General features: G+C 38.7%; 2 protein-coding genes across 3 annotated transcripts; one reads left to right on the top strand and one right to left on the bottom strand.

Moving 5' to 3' along the window:
* The first annotated feature begins 1,059 nt into the window (after positions 1 to 1,059).
* LOC145499361 (uncharacterized) lies at positions 1,060 to 12,726 on the top strand. The gene is made up of 10 exons (XM_081478884.1): positions 1,060 to 2,114; positions 2,407 to 2,662; positions 4,258 to 4,541; positions 6,181 to 6,337; positions 6,543 to 6,828; positions 7,313 to 7,430; positions 8,767 to 8,904; positions 9,131 to 9,256; positions 9,835 to 10,185; positions 10,955 to 12,726. Exons 1-10 carry the CDS (start codon positions 1,244 to 1,246, stop codon positions 11,212 to 11,214), a joined length of 2,847 nt encoding a protein of 948 aa, XP_081335010.1. The 5' UTR covers positions 1,060 to 1,243; the 3' UTR covers positions 11,215 to 12,726.
* A 990-nt stretch (positions 12,727 to 13,716) lies between these two features.
* LOC145499369 (bcl-2-like protein 1) lies at positions 13,717 to 19,568 on the bottom strand. 2 transcript variants are annotated; one of them, XM_081478897.1, is made up of 3 exons: positions 19,303 to 19,568; positions 18,645 to 19,204; positions 13,717 to 15,992 (listed from the first exon to the last, which is right to left on the bottom strand). In XM_081478897.1, exons 2-3 carry the CDS (start codon positions 19,071 to 19,073, stop codon positions 15,879 to 15,881), a joined length of 543 nt encoding a protein of 180 aa, XP_081335023.1. In that variant the 5' UTR covers positions 19,074 to 19,204; positions 19,303 to 19,568; the 3' UTR covers positions 13,717 to 15,878. The 2 variants fall into 2 exon arrangements, with proteins under 2 accessions (XP_081335023.1, XP_081335019.1); XM_081478893.1 differs by having other exon boundaries at positions 18,645 to 19,193.
* Positions 19,569 to 21,909: the final 2,341 nt, after the last annotated feature.

The following is a 21,909-nucleotide window of genomic DNA, read 5'->3' as shown; positions in this document are numbered from 1 at the left end:
AGATGAATTCTAGAGTTCAGCTTCCCGATTAAATATTCAGTGTGGTTGTGCCAGCTTATGTGCTTGTCGATCTTGACGCCTAAGAGTTTTTTCAAGCTATTTTAGCTATATATGGGCTTGTGCCGCTGTGATTATGTGAAGGGTATGTTTTTCAGGTAGTTTAGCCTGGGATATAGTATAGAAATCAGACAGTCTTGGTCTAGGATAGGGTGAATAGGGTGAATAGGGTATAACAGGATTGCAAAATCAATCTGCTCATGGTCTAGAAAAGGGGATAAAGGGTTTCAGTTTCCTAGCGGCAAAGATCCTACCCAAAGATCTACAGAGTAGCTACCCCCGGGATCTTAGGTCGGTGCGAGAGAGAGATATGATGTCCGACCGTCAGCATGGTGGTTGTAAGAGAGCAGATCACAGATACATGGCGCAAAATAATCCAAAATACTCCCGGAAGACAAGGTAAACCTTGGGTTGTATTTCGACACGGAACTTGTGTGATTCTCATGGAAGGTGCGTCTAGCAAAGAGGATGCAGCAGCGAAAGCTACTCAGATTATTTCCGAGTACGGCCCAGTTTGGATTGCGACACCCTCCGCAGATTTTAATGTTACGGGGAATTCTGCAGCAGAAGGAATTATCGTCACGTGCTGGCACAATGACGTTCTGAGTTTCGCCATTAAGGACGAGGGAGGGGATATTAACATGCTGGAAAAGGCTCTGCTTGGAAGGAGCAAAAGAGATGAAGATGGACGAAATCCCGAGGTTCTGAATGTGGAATACCAAGGCTAAGGAACTTCATAACAATTATTTAACAATCATAATAACCTTTGAGAACAACCTCAAATTTCCAAACGAATAGTTTTAGCGTGTTTTTGTTGTCTCTTTTTTGGAAGTACGTTACCCTAGGATACAATCTGGATCAATTTTAAAGTTGCTAAAAACGCAAAAAAATATAATAACTAAAAGAATAAAATTCTAAAATCCATGCAGTGTCTTTTTACCCCCACTACACCCCGGTGGAGATAAAACTCTTCATAACCATCATGCTTTATGGGCTGCAAGGCAAAGATGGCGGCTAGATGCGGCCAGAGTGGAGGAGTTTTGACCGCAAAACTATGCCTTTTTCTGAGAGTGGAGAATGCGCATACTTTTGCGAATTAGTCAGAAAATGTCTCCCTTGTCGATTTGTGAAGTTAAGTGACTAGCCCAAAATTCCTGGCTTTCAGGAGTTAGTTTGAATTGAAAATATGTCGGACAACAATTACAAAAGTCTTTTACAAATTCACTGCCAAAAAGCTAAGGTCCAACTTCCTCAATACAGCTGTGCGCAGAGGGTGCAGGGTTTCAGTCCAGTTTTCGTGGCTAATTTGACCGTTTTGGGGCGGACTTTTACCAGTGAAGCTGAGTTTAGTAGCAAGAAACAAGCAGAAAAAAATGCGGCTAAAGTAGCTTTGCGCGAGTTAGGGCTGCTTGATACAGGTGAGCCTAATGCATCACAAGATGACCGGAAACAGACGCCTCTGGCTACTAATGACGGTTCTGATGGTCCACACTCGAATCCCGTATCAACATCAACAGCAGCTGAATCACAAGAAGACACACAGCCACCAGCATTAATGTCTTCACCAGAAGTTTGTAAAACAGGTTTGGGTCAGGTTCCACCTATTTCTCCTGTGGCAGAAGTTGTTGGAACACTTCTTCCTGTTACCTCGACTCCAGTTTCAGCAGCAAAGAATGTTTCTTTATCATTCAAGAACGTCCTCCAAGAAAGAGCGCAGAAAATGGGACTAGCTCTCCCCAAATATGAGACTACAATAGAGGGCTCTGGTTTTGTCTGCACTGTGACCTTTAATGGGCAGCAATTTAAGAGTGACGGGATCTCATCTAACAAAAAACTAGCCCAACAGAATGCAGCATCAGTAGCCATCAAACAGCTGAATTCAGAGCAAGGAACAGAGGGGAGCTCTCTGTTACTTAAAACTGACGGGTCACTAGGAATACAGAGCCCTGCAGCAATTCCAGAAAAGTTTGATGCCACATTGTCTTACAAGAATCTTTTTCAGGAGAACTGTCAGCAGAGAGGAAACAAACCACCTACATACTCAACTTCATGGGATGGTAAATTACTCAACTTCATTTTAGACTTCTGTCTGCTACTTTTTGTAATAAGTTCTAGCATGAGTTAACATATTACTCCCTTGACATATGTGATTTGTCCTCAACTTGGAAAGTTAAGCATCAGTGAGTAAATCGAGTGTGAGTCATGAGGGTGTTGACACATGCATATTAATTTTATGTAATAGTAATAATTATTGTTTTGCTTATTGCCAAAATAGTTCTTTGCTTTTTGGGTTACAAGAGAGTATAACTGAGTTTTTAACACTGTCAGTTTTCAAATTTCATTTCCAAGGATCTGGTTTTGTCAGTTTTGTTCATTTTGGCAACAAGACAGTATCATCCAGTGTACCATGCACGTCCAAAAAACGAGCGGAACAATTGGCAGCTCGGGAGGCACTGCTGGCCATTGGAGTTAATGATCCAGAGAATGCCTTCAGGAACAAAGGATCCAGGAAAAACAAATCAAAAAGGACCATTACAGCAGGGACAGGATTTAAAAGAACCTGGGTACATTCCCATGGAGGACAAGGACCTCAACTTGATGCATGGTAGGTATTCAACTGTAAAGCTCACACATTGCCTTTCAACATCCTGTTTTTTGACAGTTTTTAAAACTTTGCAGGTGTCCTTAGCTAAAAAAAAATTGTTAGTGCACACAGATTCATGACAGAAATTGGGTATCAAATTCAGCCTCCAAATAAACTACTGCATTTTATTAGTTACAAGGGGCTAGAGTAGTTTTCAATTGATTGTGGAAAGTTATCAGGCAATAACTTTGGTTTTGGTTTTATTATAGGGTCCTATGGTTTGAGACAAGCTGAGAATTCTATTTGGTTACAAGTAATATTTTATTGGTTTCAATTGGTTATGGTTTTATGACACTCAATTGAAAACTGCTCTATTCTACAAAGCTGTGTTAGATATTCTTATAGGTGCTTTTACAATAAAATTGGCCTGTCAAATGTGGCTTCAAAAATTTATCGATATGTACAGTATGTGTTAGGTCGTAGGCCATTGCTTGCAGAAACCCCCAGCTCCCATCCCATTTTATCCTGTTTGGGATCCTACTGGATTTCTTTGAAAGAATTCTATGCATTCCTCAGAATCCTTACTACATACACCATACCGGTTAAGCGCTGGTATAAGGTCTCAGTGGGGTTAGCAAGGGTCACCAATGCTCTCCCCGTAAATTCTGAGAAATGCCTTTCTGTCTAATATAGGCTCTGCCAGCGAAGTCATGTGTCGCATGTCCTCGTTTTCGTAGCCCCTGGTAATGCTAGCAGTAGCTAGCAGCTGAGCGACAGTGGCAAAAGGCGAGTGTTCGGTGCCTTCAAATAACCGGAATCTGTGACTAAGGGAAGGAAAACCCCAACAGAAAAACCCTGGCCCTCCAGGTTGGGGCTTGGGCATGAGGCCAATCACCTCACCCCATAAAACATTGTGATTACGGAAACTGGAATCTCGATGTATACAGGCTACAATGGGTGTAGTACAACGACATGCCGGACCCCAGACGATGCCTTTATTAGCTGGGTCGACAGAAGTATGACGACTATGGGTGAAAGCCGAAAGGAGGTCCATTTTCCGAACAGCTCATTGACAAACCCCAAAACTAAAGTAAAGGTGGGATGTTGGAATGTGAGAACTATGTTCTCGGTAGGAAAAACAGCCCAGATCGCTGTATGGTTGTGAATGCTGGCGAATGACCAAAACAGATGAGACAAAACTGGATGTGTTCTTACATAAGAGCCTTCGTCGGATATTAAAGATCTACTGGCCAATGCGGATAACAAACGAGGAGATTAGAGCAAGAGCAGGAATGGAGACAATAAGCAAGCAAGTGGCAAGGAGGAGATGGACGTGGCTGGGTCACGTCCTCAGAATGGATCACCACTCGCATCCACGAATTGCTCTCACATGGGTACCTGAAGGCAAACGGAAACGGGGTCGACCACGCGAGACTTGGAGAAGGACTGTCGAAAGGGAGCTGGAAAAGGAAGGTTTAAGAACATGGGCAGCAGCAGCATCGGCTGCGGAGGACAGAACAGCCTGGAGGCAGAGAGCTTATGGCCCAATTCTCCACCTGGAGAATGGATAAATGATGATGAATAATTTTGTTTTTTTGTTTCATGTTTGTTAACAGGGGAGGTACAGATTACTTTTGGGAACAAGCTACTGCAAGCAAAAGATTTAAATTGGATCCAAATGAATCCCCTGCAAAGAGGAATGGGAAATTTGAAGGAACTACATTTGCTCTTCCAAGAGAACACAGGCAGGACTTGACAGTCGGTGAAATCTGGAAGGAGAAGAAAAATATTGTCATAGTTGGGAATGCAGAGTCATCATTCATTTTGTACTGTACAAGAGTTCCTGGAACTTGCAACATTTTCAACACTCGCACAATGTCACTAGTTCTGCTTGAGCCTGGTAATGGCAAAATTTTAACTGATAGTATCAGTAATATTTATATTTTAGACCTTTTGCACCTTGTATGAGAGATGTCTGCAAATAGAGACCACTCTTTCCCTCTAACCTCAGGGAAATGTCCCCTCCCCCAAGCATTATCAAAGGTAGATCCAGGGGGAGGGTGCAGGAGGTGCACACCCGCTGAGATCTATGACCCTCCTAAGAAAAATCCTGGATCCACCCCTGATTATTGTCAGGTGATATGGCATTTTCCACCAGCTACACGTATCAAACAAGTTACACTGTAGTAGCTATTCTCCAGACTTGAGCACATCAGATTACATTTTAATTATAGTGAGACAAGCACACTCATCCAGTAGAGAAGGGAAGCTCAGAAAATATTCATGACTTGTAACTAAACCTGCAGCCAGTACTTAATTGACTGAGCCTTTCCTTGAACTTGTTTCTTAAATGAAATGAATATAGTCATGTCTGGTACTTTCAAATTTTCTTAGTTTTTCTTGGTCCATAGTGATGTTCATAGACTATGAGTAGTCCCTCTTTCGCTTAGTCCATCGTGCATGACATGAAGGAAAACCGTGAGAAAAAAATGGCCACGCGAAATCGTGGTGGTGGGGAGTGCGTGAAAGGAGGGACTACCACCTAAGCCCAAAAGTTTGAATTATGCATTGCTCTCACAACGCAAAAATATGATTAGCTTATGTTAGGAGCATTGACAAAGTGTTGTCAACATTTGAGATACGTGTGACGTCTTGCAGGAATGTTTTGGAACTGGAGCAAATTGAAGTGTTGGAATCGCACTTCGCAAGCCGTGATGTTTTTGTGAATCTACCAACAGGCTTTGGAAAGATTTACATTTATCCAGTGTTTTGTTTGGCAAAGCTTTCCGCCTTTAACCCTAACTGCAAGCGTTTTAGTGATTTTGCCGCACAACAGCATCATCCAAGTCAGCGAATATAAATTCACTGAGCTTGGCCTTTCTGCCATCCATTTGAAAGATTGAACTGGACTTTCACTTGAAACCGGACATTCACCTGAAACTTTCCGCTGCTATTGGCAAACATTTCACCGCAGTTGGATGATCTCCTATGTCAAATACATAATGTAAATTCTTGGTTGAAACTCTGCATTTGAAATTTTTGCAATAACTTTTAGATTTACACCTACAGAGGCAGCAAAAATTGCCTAAAACTTCTTTGGCAGTTTCGCTGAATGAACACGAAATGAAGGCATATGTTTTTGCCTGGCTACTTGAAGAGTAGAGTCTCCCAGGGTTATTGACAACAGGCGATAATAAGAGGACGTCAAGATGAGAAATCCTACACCGAAAAATCACTCAGCTGTTAAACGGCAAACTCTTGGGCTTAGGCAGTAGTCCCTCCTTTCGCGTGCTCCTCATCCCCAGGATTTCTCGCGTCCATTTTTTCTCGCAGTTTTCTGCGACATTTTGGAAAAAAACTGATGATGTACTGTGGCCTTTGAATAACTGGTATAGTTACTTACTACATATATGTTTTAAACATTTTGGGTTATTATTAATAGTTAGTGTAAACTTTAAAAAGTGTTATTATTATAATTATTCCATTACTATTATTTCAGGTAGTAACTTCTATATTTGTGTATATTGTGGTACATGTAGGTCATCGTACAGTAGGTCTTGATGCTTGTTATACTGATCATCATGGTAAAGTTGCTCTTCAAGCTGAGAGGTGTGCTGATGTTGTCATTCCTGAAACACCAGATCCTGTGTTGACAAGCTGTGGTGTTGTGCTTCTGTATCAAGATCCACAGTCAAGGTTAGTAAATTTCAAATGCAACTTGTTCCTGCTATAATTAGAAAGTGTAATTTTCATAGAATGGGCTAGATCCAGTGGAGTGAAAGCAGATTTTTATAGCTGTGCTGCCTATACTGCCATTGCTGGTTAGCAATATTAGGTACAGTTAGGATTATTAGGATTCGGGTAATGTAATTTTACATGATCACACTTTATTTGGTTTCAGTTCACTCCAGGTGCTTCTGAAACGTTATCTTTCCAGTCAAGCATTTGTCAATGTAGCAGCAGCATTAGCACAGTATTTCCGTCGCATGGTGTCTGGCCGCCCTGTGCAGCTGGATATTCAAAGTTTGACAGAACACATTGGTGGATGGATGTTAGAGGAGGTTCTAAGTATTGCTGCAATGCATGAAGCAGCTCTTCATCAACTGTTTTCTCACATGTGGAAGTTTAGTAAGAGATGGTGCTCCGTACTAAATCCTCCTCTTCCACGAGATCTTGAATTACTAAAGGTATGAAAGACTGTTTGAAACAGTTTTCCACCAAGCTTTAATTTAGGCCCATTAAGATAGAAACAAACCTATCTGGTAAGCTGGTTGGCCAGATTCTGAAGCTGAGATGAATTTTTTTCATATTGAAAAATTTCATGTACCTAACAAGGACATTTCCAATAAAATGATTGACTAGTAAAGTTATCAGCGCCCCAAACATCAATTGAAATTGATTCACCATTCAAGCTGTCCATTTTTTGCAATGCCATCCTGTTCTGGAATACAGTGGAATACCGATTTTTGGAACCTTCAAGGGAAACGAAAATTGGTTCGAAAAATCGGATAGTTCGAGAAATCGGGGGTAAAATTGCAGTGTTTGACTGAGGAGAGGGCAGCGACTTTTGGTTCAAGTTATTGAGAGGCTCGAAAAAGTGAGGGTTTGAAAAATCAGGATTCCACTGTAGCTATCAGTGAAAATTCATTAATGAGGATTTCTTTTATCAAGGCTAGAGCAGAGGATGAACTTGCCCGTCGACAGGCAAGTAATGTTCAGCACTCGGAAGATTTCTATCATCCTTGGAGTCTTCCAAAAGGAAACTTCAAACACAGAATGCTCTCAACAGGTTTAGTTTTAATACATATTTTTTCATGTATTATCATGTTCTTTAAAAATATTCCCTTTATTCTCAAAATAATGGCAATGGTTTCATTGAATGACCTTCAAAATTATTTGCATGGGTTTTCACGGTTCACTACTCAACAATTTATATATTGTGCAGTTCCAGAAAATATCCATGCTTCCCCCCACAGAAGGGATTGGAACTTCCTGGGGGTGGGGTTCTCTAGGACCAAAACATTTAAAGAAGTATATCAAGCTTAATTGGAAATTCCAGAGGCGTGGGGGTCTTGGAAAAATATCCCTTTGTGTGGGGGAGGTATGGATATTTTCTGGATCTACACATTGTATTTTTGGCAATAATTATTGTTTCAATCAACGTCACCATGGTGAGGATTTTTCTTGGTCACTGACTTGTTTGTCAAACTGGTTTGCAGTAGCTCATGAAAAGAACACACATTACAACTATTCATTTTTGACAAAGTGGAAGCTTGTCAGTTGAACAAATGGGTCACTTTTTGAGGACCAGGCTTAACCCTTTGACTCCTGTGACGAGCTTTGGCCTTTGTTCCACTTCTGGGGTTATCACCTTCGACCAAAATTGGCATCATCTATATTCAACCTCTGCAGGAGGAAAAGATCTTTCCAATGATACCCAGATCAGAGTGAGCTGCTCAATGGAGCCTGAAATATGCACGAAAATGCTCAGAAATTTGGGTGAAAAACTCAGACCAAAATTTCCTGCGACTACACGTGGCTGCTCCATGGTAAATATTGCCAGTCTCAAAAATGATAAGAAAAGGAGAAAAAAGAAAGGCAAAAAAAAAAAGTTAAAAAAAAAAACAAAAAGCTTAAAGACGTAGCTCACTTTCTCATCCAAAAACTTTGATTTCTATGCATGCCTGAGCAAAAATGTCATAAAAACGTGATGCTAGTGGAAAGGAATGCATGCTGTCATGTTGCAAATGCATTTTTGAGTAGATTGGAGCTAATTTGGCCTATACTCAACCTGAAAATCTCCAAAATGTCCAAAAAATATGTTTTTGGCAAAGAGCTCTGGGAGTCAATGGGTTAAATTTGCAGTATTAACATGGCTGTATCAAGGCATGGTTGCTATAGTTGTAAATTTTTAACTGGGCCTTAGTTGTTGAAACATCTGAATAAGTTGTTGTTTTGATTGGACAAAGTGAACAGCCAACATCTCTTCACAGGTATATAATATTCAGAATATGTACCCCAGGAACACAATGTAACACTTACTCTTTTAAAATACCACTTTACCAGTAAGGCAAAGTACACTGCAAATTGTTTGTTCCGTACTTCAAGGTTGTGATTTTTTTCAGGCCTATTTATTGAACCAGCTGTCGACTGTGCAGTGAGGGAGCTAAAGGAAGAGACAGGAATTAAGTTGGACATAGATGAAGTGAAAAACAGTCCTTGGATTGACTTGCTACAGACTGACAATTTTAATCCCCATAAAGGTAGTGATAAAATAGCAAGTTAATTCCCGCTGCTGCTTTCTGGGATCAAGCAAGTGATCCCAAAGTGTCTATTAAGCCAATTGTGACAATATTTTTTCTTCAATTAGTTCAGGTAAAATAGGTTTTCAAATCATGACAGAAATAATTGTATGGCACATTGCAATGTTATGAAGGTTGTATAACTTACCAAAATAGACCTATATGTATTATTTTGTCACCTACTTAGGCGATGTGGTGAAGTATTTCCTGTATGTGTATCAGCCAGATGCCAGCGAAGAACTGAATATGTCACAAGAGTCAGATCTGGGAAATAGCTCTATTGAGTGTGAAGCAGAGCAAATCAAAGATGGAGGTTGGTATTGCACAGCACTTGATGCAGTTGATGCTTGCTAAACATTGCATGCTTGGTAACTCAGCAGCCTGGTGCCTGGTGCTTGTGCTTATCTCAAGTTTCCTTAACAGGAAACATGCTTGTCCATTGCAGGTTAACAACAAGCTTTCTATTACTGATAATTCACATCTACCTTACACTTCTAACTCTTCTGAGTGGAGAGTGACTCTGTGATACATATAGGTGTGTGTCTTGCCCAGTACTGATCTGGCAAGGGCTCAAATCCAGACTGCTTGAGGTGACCCAAAGTCTGACAGTAACACGCTAACCATTTCTGTTATCATTACATGCTATATAAATATGTCAAAGGCTATACTGGGTGGCAGGTTCAAAACATGCACACAGAAACCTTTTGTGGGGGATGGATATTTTCTGAAACGTTGAACTATTCCTCCTGTTTAGTCCCTCTTCCTCTCTGGCCTTTTCTATATCACTATTCAACTTATGACATAGTCCCATTTTGTTTAGTTATATTATACTCCTCTTTTTACACCAAAGACAATCTCATTGACCTCTAGTTTATTATTGAATACTTTCAGTGGAAGATTCATTTCCAAAGTTTCCTGCTCTCGACACATCATCTGAGCAAGAGATAGTTGAGAAAAGACAGGATGACAAAAAGGGTGAGGAGGACCTGTACGAGTTTCAAAAGGGCATCCAAGAAGACTCTAACAGCTTGAACAGGGAGATGGAAAAAGATATTGACAATGAACCCTTACAGTTAGACCAAAAAAATGTTTCTGTTGACATTGAACAGTGTACATCTGGTGGAATTGAAGAAGTATTAGAAGAGAAAAGGGGCATTAAGCGCAAGAGGGATGATGATGATGATGATGATGATGATGATGATGAGTATGAGATGAACAACAAAAGCTTACATGGACCACAAGGTGAGGGGTCATTCTGGCCACTATCTTAACAACAATCTTCCAGCTCCCAGTTCCTAAGGCAAGGTTGAGTTAATGTAGGATTAGTATACAGTGGAATACTGATTTTTTGAACCTCCAAGGGGAAAAAAATTGAAATAGCTCGAGAAATTGAGGGTTGAAATAATTTACAGTGTTCACCTGAAGAGAGGAAACAACTTTTGGTTCGAGTTATTGGGAGCTTAAAAAAAATGAGGGTTCGAGAAATTGGGATTCAACTGTATTAGCAAATTACTTGAATGTTTTCTTTAGAATGCATTGATACTCTGTGTGTTTCAAGAGGAAACTCTCATGTTCTTGTTTGCCTTGTTAAGACTGGTTACAGAAATGCCTGTAACAAGATGCTAGTTGCTACTTAACTAACTTGCAAGGAGTCATGAATGCAGTTTTAAAATGCTTTTACCAGCTCATTCAACCATAAATATAAATGCTGTAGGATGGCTATAGATTGAAATGGGTGAATTGAACAGTTCTATATTCTTGGTTTATAATGTAAGTAGAGTGAAACCCTGTTAAGGTACAGACATCATCAAGAAAGGACCATCCAAATTGTCATGGTGTGTTAACGATGTGTCCATAGCGAATTTTGAGAAAATGTTTGAGCTAGGGAATAAAACCACTATACATACACACTGTACATTGTAAATGCAAGAAGTTTGTATTTGATTGGTGTATGTAATCAGTAATGGGTTATCACTATGGTAACGTTTATGTTATTTTACTGTTATGGCAGACACCTTCCTCTTACCAGGAATATCCTCAACACCAAATAACTGTGACAACTCACTTGGCTCTTTGACCACGCCCATGCCTGAGGATAAACAAGAACTAATCACAGCAAAGTCCCCTTATGTTCAGGGAAGTGTACATGAGGAGTGTGCTTGGTTTACAATTGAGGAGGCTCGCATCAAATCACCAGTTTTTGAACAGATATACCATACAGAGCAATTCACACAACTTCTAGCTTCCATTTTGACAACAGAAAAGGGGTAGCTGTATTTATACATCATCTCTAGTTTCAATGTTTTGGAATTAATATATTGAAACAATTGTCTCAGCATGATTCAATTGCTTGCAACTCAAGGCCCTGGTTTGCATAATTGCAACAGATATGGCCAACAGAAGCCATGTGCCATTTGTGTAATTACAGATTGTGCTTTGGTTCCAAACATTAAATTTTTGTGGAATCATATAATTATGCAACTTGGTTATGACTTGCAAACTCTCTCAGAGTAATACATGTAACTAAGATCTGCAAGCTGATGATCAACTTTTTAACCAATTATATTTTATTTACCGTATTTTTTAGTAAAAACCTGATCTGCTAGAGGAACTTATTTGAACTGGGTCTTTTTGCACTGATCTGTACATATCTATATCCATCTCTTAGGATACACGCAACAGTTGTTTAATTGAATATCCACTTCACCCAAAACTTCATGTTGTATTTTATAAACTGTTTTTGACACAATATTTGTGCTGTAGCCATTTCCTTGTCTGCTAATTATAACCATTTCACACATAATCAAAGCAACACAGACATGCTTGATGAATACATGTTTATTTGTTCCAAGAGTGCAGCCATTAGCATTCATACCCTGACAAAAAAGGTCAATTTCTAAACTACAACAATTTTAAATTACCTATACACCACATGTATATTAAAGGCAGGCTTTCCTTGAAATCAAATGTTACTGGATAGTAATATAGTGGTGCAACCATATAAGAAAGTTCAAGCAACCACAGTTGAAACAACAAGGGCAAGCTGTATCAAAAATCATGATCTATTTTGTGTAAAGGTTTTGTAATGATCTAGATCTACTCTGTTCAGCCGTCTTAAGTAACTGTCATATTGCTGAATATGTAAAGGGCAAAATCAAGCCTAAAAGAAGCCAGTGACAATCACCACAGGATTGTTGTTTTGAAGAGGACAAAAAAGAAAATGTAGCATGATGTACATAACAATGTTATTGCAACTTTCTTGTTGCCATTACTTTTATCATTCGCTTGAACTTCCTATATTTAACTACCACCACCACTGCAAACAAAATGATAGTGCTCAGCCAAGGTCATTTTAGGAAACTGCCACATTACAGACATGTGTTACCTAAGACAATCATTTTTAACAATGCAAATAGCAGTTTGCAGAAGCAGTTTAACAGAGTGTATTTCTATTTAGCAGTATGTTATTAAAATATAAATGTTGTATCAAACAACTGATCAATCCAATCTTACCAGCAGATGTCCAAACAAAATCTTCACTTTTTTAACTATCCAAGCTTCTTTTGTGTTAATGGATTAGCCAGTTTCAGTCACAACAAGCCAAGTCATCCATTTTTATTTGACTTGCGTAACAAAAGTTCATTTGTGGAAACTGTTAAAAAATGTTTTGGACTTAACAAGGTCCAAACATTTTTGTCACAAAGTTGACTCCAACCCCTTGATCTACCCACATGTCTATGCTGTATTATGATTAAAATAAACCTAGATGATTGAAGACTTACATTTTCCAACATATTTCAAACACACTTTTAGGATAGGAAACAATTAAGCTCTATAAAACTGTGTTCTTATAAAATAAATAAAATTGATGGGAAAACCAGCCCTTACAACATATTTGAAAACAATATATTTTTCATAATCTTTCAGTGCCACTGGTATTAAATTCCACTATTTATTATGTGACTGAGAAAATTACTTCACTGTGATTGGCTGAGAGCATACTAATTTATTGTTAATCCTTAATTTGAGCTGCAGCACAAATAAACGCGCACATGTTTGCAATTTTCTCAGTCGTATAATAAATGAGTAATTGCATGAAAGATCGAGCAATCAATGATTTACATTACTCTTGATTGAAAATTCTATAAAATTGCCCTTGCCTATACATGGAGGTCCCTGCAATTTTGAGAGAATTTTCAAATATCACCCATATTGTAAATCCTTAACTACACTTGCATTCATACAATTACCTACTGTATACTAATTAGTGGCAACTCTTAAAAAGAGATTATAGTACTTGAAATAACTAAAATAATTTAAGTTAGTCTAGGCAAGTAAGGCTTATTGAGCTGTGTGATCATTAGCTTAATGTAAACTTCTCAAGGCATACATTCAAACCACCGATGGACACTTACATCCTCTGACTAGTGGGGTGTCTGTACCAGGTAGAGAATTTTGAACTTCACTTTGGCATCATGGTGAAGAGCGAGGCAGTGTGAGAGAAGTGTCTTAACTGTCATCCTAACCAAGAATACATCGTAAGAACCCCTGTCAGGGTACCAAACCCAGACTACTTGATCCAGAGTCACTTTATTGATGTTTGTACTTTACATCTACATTTATTCCTTGAAGAAGGGTCACTGTGACTGTTTGTGTTCCAGGGTTGATTGCTTGGTTCAATTACTCTAATTTTTTGCTTACCTACTTTATACACAGCACTGAATTTCATCCTAACGTGACAGGTAACCCTTGTAGGTTGAACCCCCCCCCCCCCCCCCCCGCCCCCTTGGAGGTTGCTCCTACATCCCTAGTTTCCCTTAAGTGGCCAAACAGACAGCACAAATTAATGAGATAGCTATAGTATTATTGTCTACTGTGAAATGCTAATAATAATTTTTTTGTTTGTTTTACGGTTTGTAGTTTTAATTCTTTCCATGTTAATACATGTACATGTAGTTGCACGTAGCCCCAAATGAGATTTTTTAACTAGTAGTGTCTTACTCCATGTGTTAAAAATGTACCTTTTTAGTTGTGTTTTTTTTTTTGAGGGTCCAATTGTCTGGCTTGAATTTGCACTTGACCTTTGAATGGAAAATGTTTACTTAGTGGTTGAATACTATGGCTTGGCCCAGAGATTTATATCAATACTTTTGCACAGAGTGAGATAAACAATAGATGATTTATCAGTTTGCTAGTAAAGTCCCCTTGCACACACTCATCTACATGTAAACCATGTTGATGCAGTAAAACATATTTTACATTTTGCCATTTGCTCAAGGCAAATATATCTTTACAATAGTAGATATAAACTCTACTGTACCAATAATCCAGTCTAACTAAAATATAAGTTGACCAGAACTTTGAATATGTTGTGTCAATGGCCAAGAAAGGCCTACAATTCTTTTCATGTGCTTAAGAATACACATAACACGGCTACAGTGAATTAGTATTATTACAGTGGGAACCTGATTTTTAACTACCTAGGGAAAGGAAATTGGTTCTAAAAGTCGAGGGCAACTTTCTCCTTGGATTTTTTGCCAACAATTGAAAAATTGCTTTGAATAATCACAAGATTTGAATAATCAAGAGTTTAAAACATTGGAATTCCACTGTATTAACATTGTTGAATGAACCAAACAGACTGAAGTCTGGGAGATGATTAGAGCCTTTAAATTATATATTAAAACTTCTATTTATGGAACGAAAATTGGAAATATGCTACAATTAACATCCTTAATTAAATAGTCTCTGTTCAGTAAGGTTTAAATTTCTAACTACAATAATTTTTTACCACATTATTGTGATCAAGAAGATGTCCAAACATCTTGAATACATGATTTTAAAAATCATTGTAAAATTTTGAATCAAAGTTGGTGCTTCTGCACTTGCATCAACAACTCATGGTTATAAATAATATTTACGTTACCATAAATAACCTCTGAAGCAATTTACACATAAAAATGTTTCTCAGCTTAAGAAATCGTATTACTTCAGAGGAATACTCTGAGAATTATGGAAAATTAGAAAGATAAGAACTAGCACTTTGAAAGTTTGAAAGTGAAGAAAAAGTTACGAAACTTAAATTAACATCGCAACAATTTTGTTGAAAGTACTTTTTCCAACATGTTATTGCAAAATGCCCCAGGTGACAGGTCTTTGGTTGGAGGAGACCTACTGGATGTTCTTGAAGGCAAAGTATCTGTTGCAAAAGTGCTGCAATTTGTATAGATTTCTCAATATTCTCTTGGCCAGTTTCTTGTGCAAGATTCACCTTCCTTAAAAGGTAAGATCTGCACTTGGACCAACATGGCCCACAGCATTAGGGTTTATGCTAGTTAGGTAACATCAAGCCTCTGAGGAATATTGCTACTGATGCTAGTCCATAACAGGTTAACCCAAACGTAACAATGAACACCCCAGCCAGTCTTATTTGGGTGATAAGAACTATGGGATTAGCAAGCGTGATAAAACGTATCAAAATTATGCCCCTTTGGACATTTTAAAACTTATGACACCCACACCCTTCATGGAAGACCACAAAAGGAAAAGGGAAATAAAATTGAAGAAAATAACACGAAACACTCTGAGTGACTTAATTAAACTAAGTCTAAGTTAGAGGGCTCAATCATGGATGAGCCCCAGTTTTCATAGACCACATTAAGATCTGATGGAGTAACACCAGTGTGGCCACTGGTTTTAACTGGTTTTGACCACAATTTTCTTAAATGCCGTCTAAACTGCATGTAATTATGATCAGATGTAAAAATTATATGTTCAGCTAAAGGTATGAAAAATTTAAACCCAAACAGGCCTAAAAACCTAATCTGGTAACCTACTGTAAAACACCATGCATAGTAGATTATGGAAACACACTAGTGCAAGTTAAGTAATCCAAACTTAAATAATCACATACACACATCACTGAATTCTGTGATTCATCGGCTGTACATAAAAGCTGCTAATGTCCCAAGTCCAAGAGTAGTGAGAAAAACACCTTTCCACCATGCTCCCTCTTGGCCTTTCTCATTGAACTGTTTATCCAGACCGTCCTGAAAGAGACATTTAAGAATTTCAGTAAACACCACTTTCTTAAAATTAACGATAACTTATTTTGTGCATAAGAAGGAAACTGCAAGTAATGCATGGATTTTATTACAATCCCTTTTTAGGGGATTGGAAAGGAAAAAGTTTCTTGCAATTGTCATGTCTCCCAGAGAAGTGAATGACCCACAGATTCTAAACAAGATTCGTCACAGTCTATTCCTGGTTGTTTCAAACATTTTGTATTTGGCTACCTTCCATCCCCATGCCATATATGTGATGGCAGAGTTTATTTTACTTATTTCTTTGTGTGCCATGCTTGCATCAGATTACTCATGCCAGTCTTCATAATTAAAATAGGGATTCTGGCTTAAGTAGTCAGTACCATGAATTTCTCAACCCATAAGTGATATTTCCCAATGTATATGTAGACATCCTTGATGTTGCCACATGGAGTTTTGTGGCTACAATTATTTGATGATTAATTTCCTTAAATTTGAAAAGACCAAAAACAACAACAACAACAACAAAAAAAACCAACAGGAGACTAAAACCAAACTCTAAAGAAATATTCAAAAAATCCCCCAACTGCAAACCAAGGACTGCAACGTGATGCATGCCGGGAAAAGAAAGAGACTGCTAGCAGTCTAAGCTGTTTCACTCTGAAGTTACATACGTCAAATTCTGAGCTGTTAATTAGGAAGAATATTGAGATTCCGAGAGAAATTCAAAGTATGAGATGCTGTTTTTGAAAAGTCAAGCAAGACCATTCTAGAACCTTGGGTTCAACAGGAAGAAACAGAAGAATGTTGGCACTACCAGCAGGACTGAAGTGCAAGCCAGCATTATATTATTAACCCTGTAATGATAAAGTTGTGCTAGGAAACACCCTGTAAGGAAGTGTGCACTAAAAGCCATACTTCTACTAACTTAGTAGAACTGACAACTAGCAGATCTGACCCACAGGAATTTACATTTGGGTAATCAAAATTAACACTTGTCTTTTCTTTTCCCAGTGTTTTCTTAGAGATATACGAAACATTTTCCCTCTGTTTCTAAGTTCTCCCAAACTGCTGTAAGTTTTTGAAACTTGGAAGTAAAGCTGTGGAAACACACCAAACTTCCACTTTCATTACCATTTAGCAATTAGATTAAGATTTCTATCATTCATAGAAATCGAGAACAAATAATCTAATTGTTTTAGTATAAATCTACTAGTAGTTCAAAACTTTATCTAAATCCTCTTCACAGACACTTGGAAAATGCCAAGAAGTGACCGTCATTTTGTTATCAAGGGCAGTCACTGCTAGGCTACTCACTATCACAGAATAGATAGTGAGTAGCGTAGCCAATGAGAGAACAGCATTGGTGATAGGACGGTAGTAGATTTATACTAAAGCAGAATAGATAGTGAGCAGCGCAGCCAATCAGAGAACGGCATTCACGATAGTTATACTAAAACTTGATGGAGACACAAAATGCTTCCTACTCTTTAGTCCAATACACTAAGGTTTAAATACATGGAGCACCTTACACATAATTTCCTTGAGTGCTCACTACCAGTTTCGATATTTTCCAGATGTGTTTTAACTTATGGCATGGTTTGCTTCTCTGTGACTCCAAAAGCATCCTTTATTTTCCAAAGTTGGAGATAATTGAACGTTTGTTATTGAAAAGATGCTATGTTAGACTAAACTTAGAGTTGTTATTCTCTGTCAAACAGCAATATCAGTAAAGTTTACTTTTCTTAGTAACTTTCGTTAATTTACATCTCATAACAATGAACATTGCTGTGGTTACTAAAATTATTTGTGTTATGAAGTGGAAGAGTCTAGATAGCAAGAGAAAAGACAAGACTTGACAAGTCCCCACAGTTGAAGGAAAGAGGAAGTAACAGCATAAAATTCTGAAGCAAGCTAGACATTTCTACCTACAGACTTCGTTCAAAACTGCTTTCTCAGCGTATTTGCTGATTAAATACCGATCTTAAAATTCCAGAAAAATGATGTCGGTTACATGCAATTGGTTTACTCAATTTCTTTTGTTGACAGATAATCACGCTTCTGTTTTTTACATGTCAGTACCACAAATCTCGTGAGAAACGTTATCTTCGTGTTTGCTACAAGTTCAGTTTAGGAAAACACTTGTTATTTTCTTATCCACAAGGGTGGTATTCTAGGATTGGCTTGATACAGTCGGAGTTCATTGTGAAAAGAGCAAATCATTTTAAAAATTCCTCCAACTACGCAACGATTTTTTTCAAACACTGATAAAAATTCTAAAAATGTTGTCATTAAATAAAAAAAACCCTTAATAATTCTGGTCTTTGTTTGCAAGTTTTCTTTTTTTAGCTCAGGAACTAGCAATGTCTGATCTTAGAAAGTATTTTTCATTCCTGCAACCAATGAGAAGAAGAAAACCCTTTTATTATTTATGGATACCAGTTACTGCAGCAGCTGAAAACGACACAAACTTCAACCATCTTTTGTTTACGTGAGAACTTTCAATTATTACGAACCTCCATCGATGGTCTCCGGGGTTTTCAAAAAATCCACGAGGTATTTTAATGTGGTTCAAGCTACCATCGGGTTCAAAGACGGATAAACAAAACGAAACAAAATGAGACAGTAAAAACCGATTCGATTAAAATTGTTACGTACCCATCCACCATGATTTTCGATCCACTCACTGAGACCAGCGCCAACGTATCTTGCTACCCAGTCAGTGACTGAGGCGACAAGCTCTTTCATTTGGTGTTGATCGCAATACACCGCCAGCTTGCCTCCAAAAGCATAGAGAGCAACTATTCTCCCCCAATTTATTCCATCGGCGAAAACCTCACTGGCGATCTCGAAAAACGTTTGATAGACAGTTGCCCGCGTTATGTTTAATTTGTGGCACAAATGGTTCAGTAGTAAAGGGTATTGCTCTTCGATTTGGTCAGCAAGTCTGCGTAGCGTAGCGGCAGTCGGTGATACAGGTATAGGGCTATTTCCGAGTCTGTACGATATAAAATCATCGGCGAGAACCTTGGCTTGTCTAGCAACCGGCGAATCTTCCTCTTTGGGCAGTTTAAGTCGACTTTCCATAGGGCTTTATATTTTTGAAGCATTTACTTTTACAGACCACACGCGCTTTTCACTGTATCCAGTCTCACTATGAAGTCTTCGTCGTCTTCTTTTCGCGAAGTCCTCCTTCGCCCCATCGGCCTACAAGTAAACTTTTATAGTGAGAAAATGAAACAGTGGATCGCAACTTTCGAAAACGCAAATAAGTAAGAAGCGTCGGTGCTTTCGAAAGCAAACAAATTGAAACTACCTTCCTCCATCTCCGCAATCGAAAAAGCCGAAAGGAACTCGGTGATGTCGGAGAATATTTATAACCTTGTCAAAGGATTTTAAATGTTCTGTGTTCCCATTGGTCCAACTCAACATTTCTGATACCAGAGGCCCAGAGCCTTTGAGCTCTTCGATTAGCGCTAAGTCACGTGGGAAAGTGGTGTTATCTGACGTGTTGTCCTAACAGGGTGATCCTGATTGGACCAACATGGTCTCGTGTTCCCGCGAAGTGACGCAACGCAATACACGCGTTCACAATGTGCTTTCGCGGCAGAACCCATCAAAACAAACGTCTATCACATGTCTAATCAGATCCCCGCTTGCTGCTTTCTGATTGGATGATTACCTGATTATATGCTGCGTCAAGGTTTATTTTTACCACATTTTTTCTCGCCGAAAAATTTTTTTCCTGAAGTGCCCGGCATATTGTTCGTTTCAATTTACTTCCGAAGGCGACGAGAGAAGATCGAGAACGGAAAAATAGAATCTTTGATTTACGATTCACGAAAATCAGTTCCAACGTTTGGTATTGAACTGGAAGACGAAAACCTCTCCCAAGGGAAGATACGTAGTTTGTATTGCGATCGTGTTGACGGTTTGGAGCTCTGTTGTGTTTCAATACAAGGAGCAAAGTGTTTTCGCCGTTAGCCGGTTGATTGAGCTGCGGAAAAGAACAATTTTGTACAAGGACAGTCACTGATTGAGATCAGAGTCAACAGCTGAAGAACAGATTTTTTTTTAATTTCGAGAACGATTTGTCGACTGAGTGCTGCGTCAACTAAGTTTATAGGTGCTTGTTCGTGACTGTTGTCGACGTTTATAACGGTTGGAACCAGAAAAAACTACTTTGCCGAAAAAGTAAACAGACTTGAACATGGAGTCGCAACTGAGCAGAATTACAGCCACTACGGATGGAACACTGACAGGACAAACCGAAAATTTAACCACAAGGAGCGAAAACGAGAACAGTGCCCGATCATCAGACCATGTGGAAAACGGCCAACAAGCTGTGACGCAATTGAGTTTTCAGATTTTGTCGAACAATAACAATGTTACTCCGCGTCAAGTCGGCCAGATATTACAAGCCATGGGTGATGAGCTTAACAACTTATTCAAATATCAGGTGAGGAGCAGTAAGAATGGATAAGCCGGAGAAGAAGGGAGAAGGTTACGTTAAAGTTGTACTTGACCGATTCGACGGTTTCGGTAGGAACTCCCTTGTACATTGTACTTGAAGTTCAACAGAACCTTCGACGCTATGTCAGATGCGATATTAGCTTCGTTTTATCGCTATCTTTTTTTTATTTTGCCATCGACAACGTGGAATTGTTATACAATTTACATTAAGCTGCCCTTGGGACGTGATCTGCCAAGGCCACGGTCGATTGCAGAGTTGCGATTGGCCGAGCGTATAACTGTCTTTCTTACGATAGAAAGATTTCGAATTGCCGCTTAAGAAAAATCCCCGTGGGATAATTCCCTTGAAGCAATTTTATGTTTCAAAGTCTACTCAGTTGTGATTTAAAAGCTAGAAGTTTAGTGCAATAATTGTAATTCCAGGGTGTAAATATAAGCGATGGTCGGTGTTATTTGCAAAGCGATTTTGCATGCAAGAAGAGAACTCACTGAGAAGGCAGATAGATACTGGCCATTGTGTTGTACATTTGTAAATGCTGTTAAAGTGCTGGCTGTAGATAAAGATTAAGACCCGCTATTATTAAAATAAGGAGATGTAAAATAAGTTAAGTTATTTTAAAATGCTAAACTTGTACACAGCTAAAGATTATATTTAACGTTGGCCGGAAATTGGACGTGTGTCATTCGTGCGTACGTGTTTTGTTTATGTACTTTGCGTGACCACCTGTAATCAATTTCGAAACCAGTTCAACAACAATAAACCACTCAGCAGTTTATGTTATTGTTTACGGGCTCCACTATTTTAGCTCAAAGTTCCGGGTTGATGAAGATTTCTTCAGCGTCGTGGCTGTATACTTTGTAATCCAAGTAGTGTCAAAAATATTCTGCCAACAATTCGGCTTTGTTTCTGTCAATGTTATTTGTGTACTTTTCCATCCTTTGTTCTTTTGTTTCGAACATGTCCTTTGATTATGTGCAAGCACTTTTCTATCTATTTTTGTGGTAAAAATCCCTTTGTCTTTTCTTACACGTGAGAAACACGAGTACTTATCTGCATGTCTGAGCTTGATTTATTTAAGTCAAACAGAGAACAATGGATATATTTGTTACTTTTAAGACTTTTCTTTAGTTACCATGTTACTTTTTCCCAGAAAATCAGGCCTAATTCTTTGCTGTGCTGATTTCTTTCCTTCTCTGTTCCCTGGTTTGCTAAATGCCTGCTCCAGCGAGGTGAGGGGGGGGGGGGGGGATTCTCTCACAAAAATTGGATGTGGGCAGGTGTGGGGCAAGCTTCTTGGAACCCTTAACCTATTTCAGGCCTGACCCTTACCCAATCCTTACCAAACATACCCAATTCAAGACCAGATTGCACAAACCATAATCATCTTTCAGATCAAAATGGTTAAAAATCACACCCTTTCGTGCTTTGCTTACCTATGTAGCCCACATG

Source organism: Orbicella franksi, chromosome 1, assembly GCF_964199315.1.
Source record: "Orbicella franksi chromosome 1, jaOrbFran1.1, whole genome shotgun sequence".
In the NCBI taxonomy this organism is placed as follows: Eukaryota; Metazoa; Cnidaria; class Anthozoa; order Scleractinia; family Merulinidae; genus Orbicella; species Orbicella franksi.
Note: the sequence above shows the minus strand (reverse complement) of the source record. Positions and strands in the feature narration are given on the sequence as shown.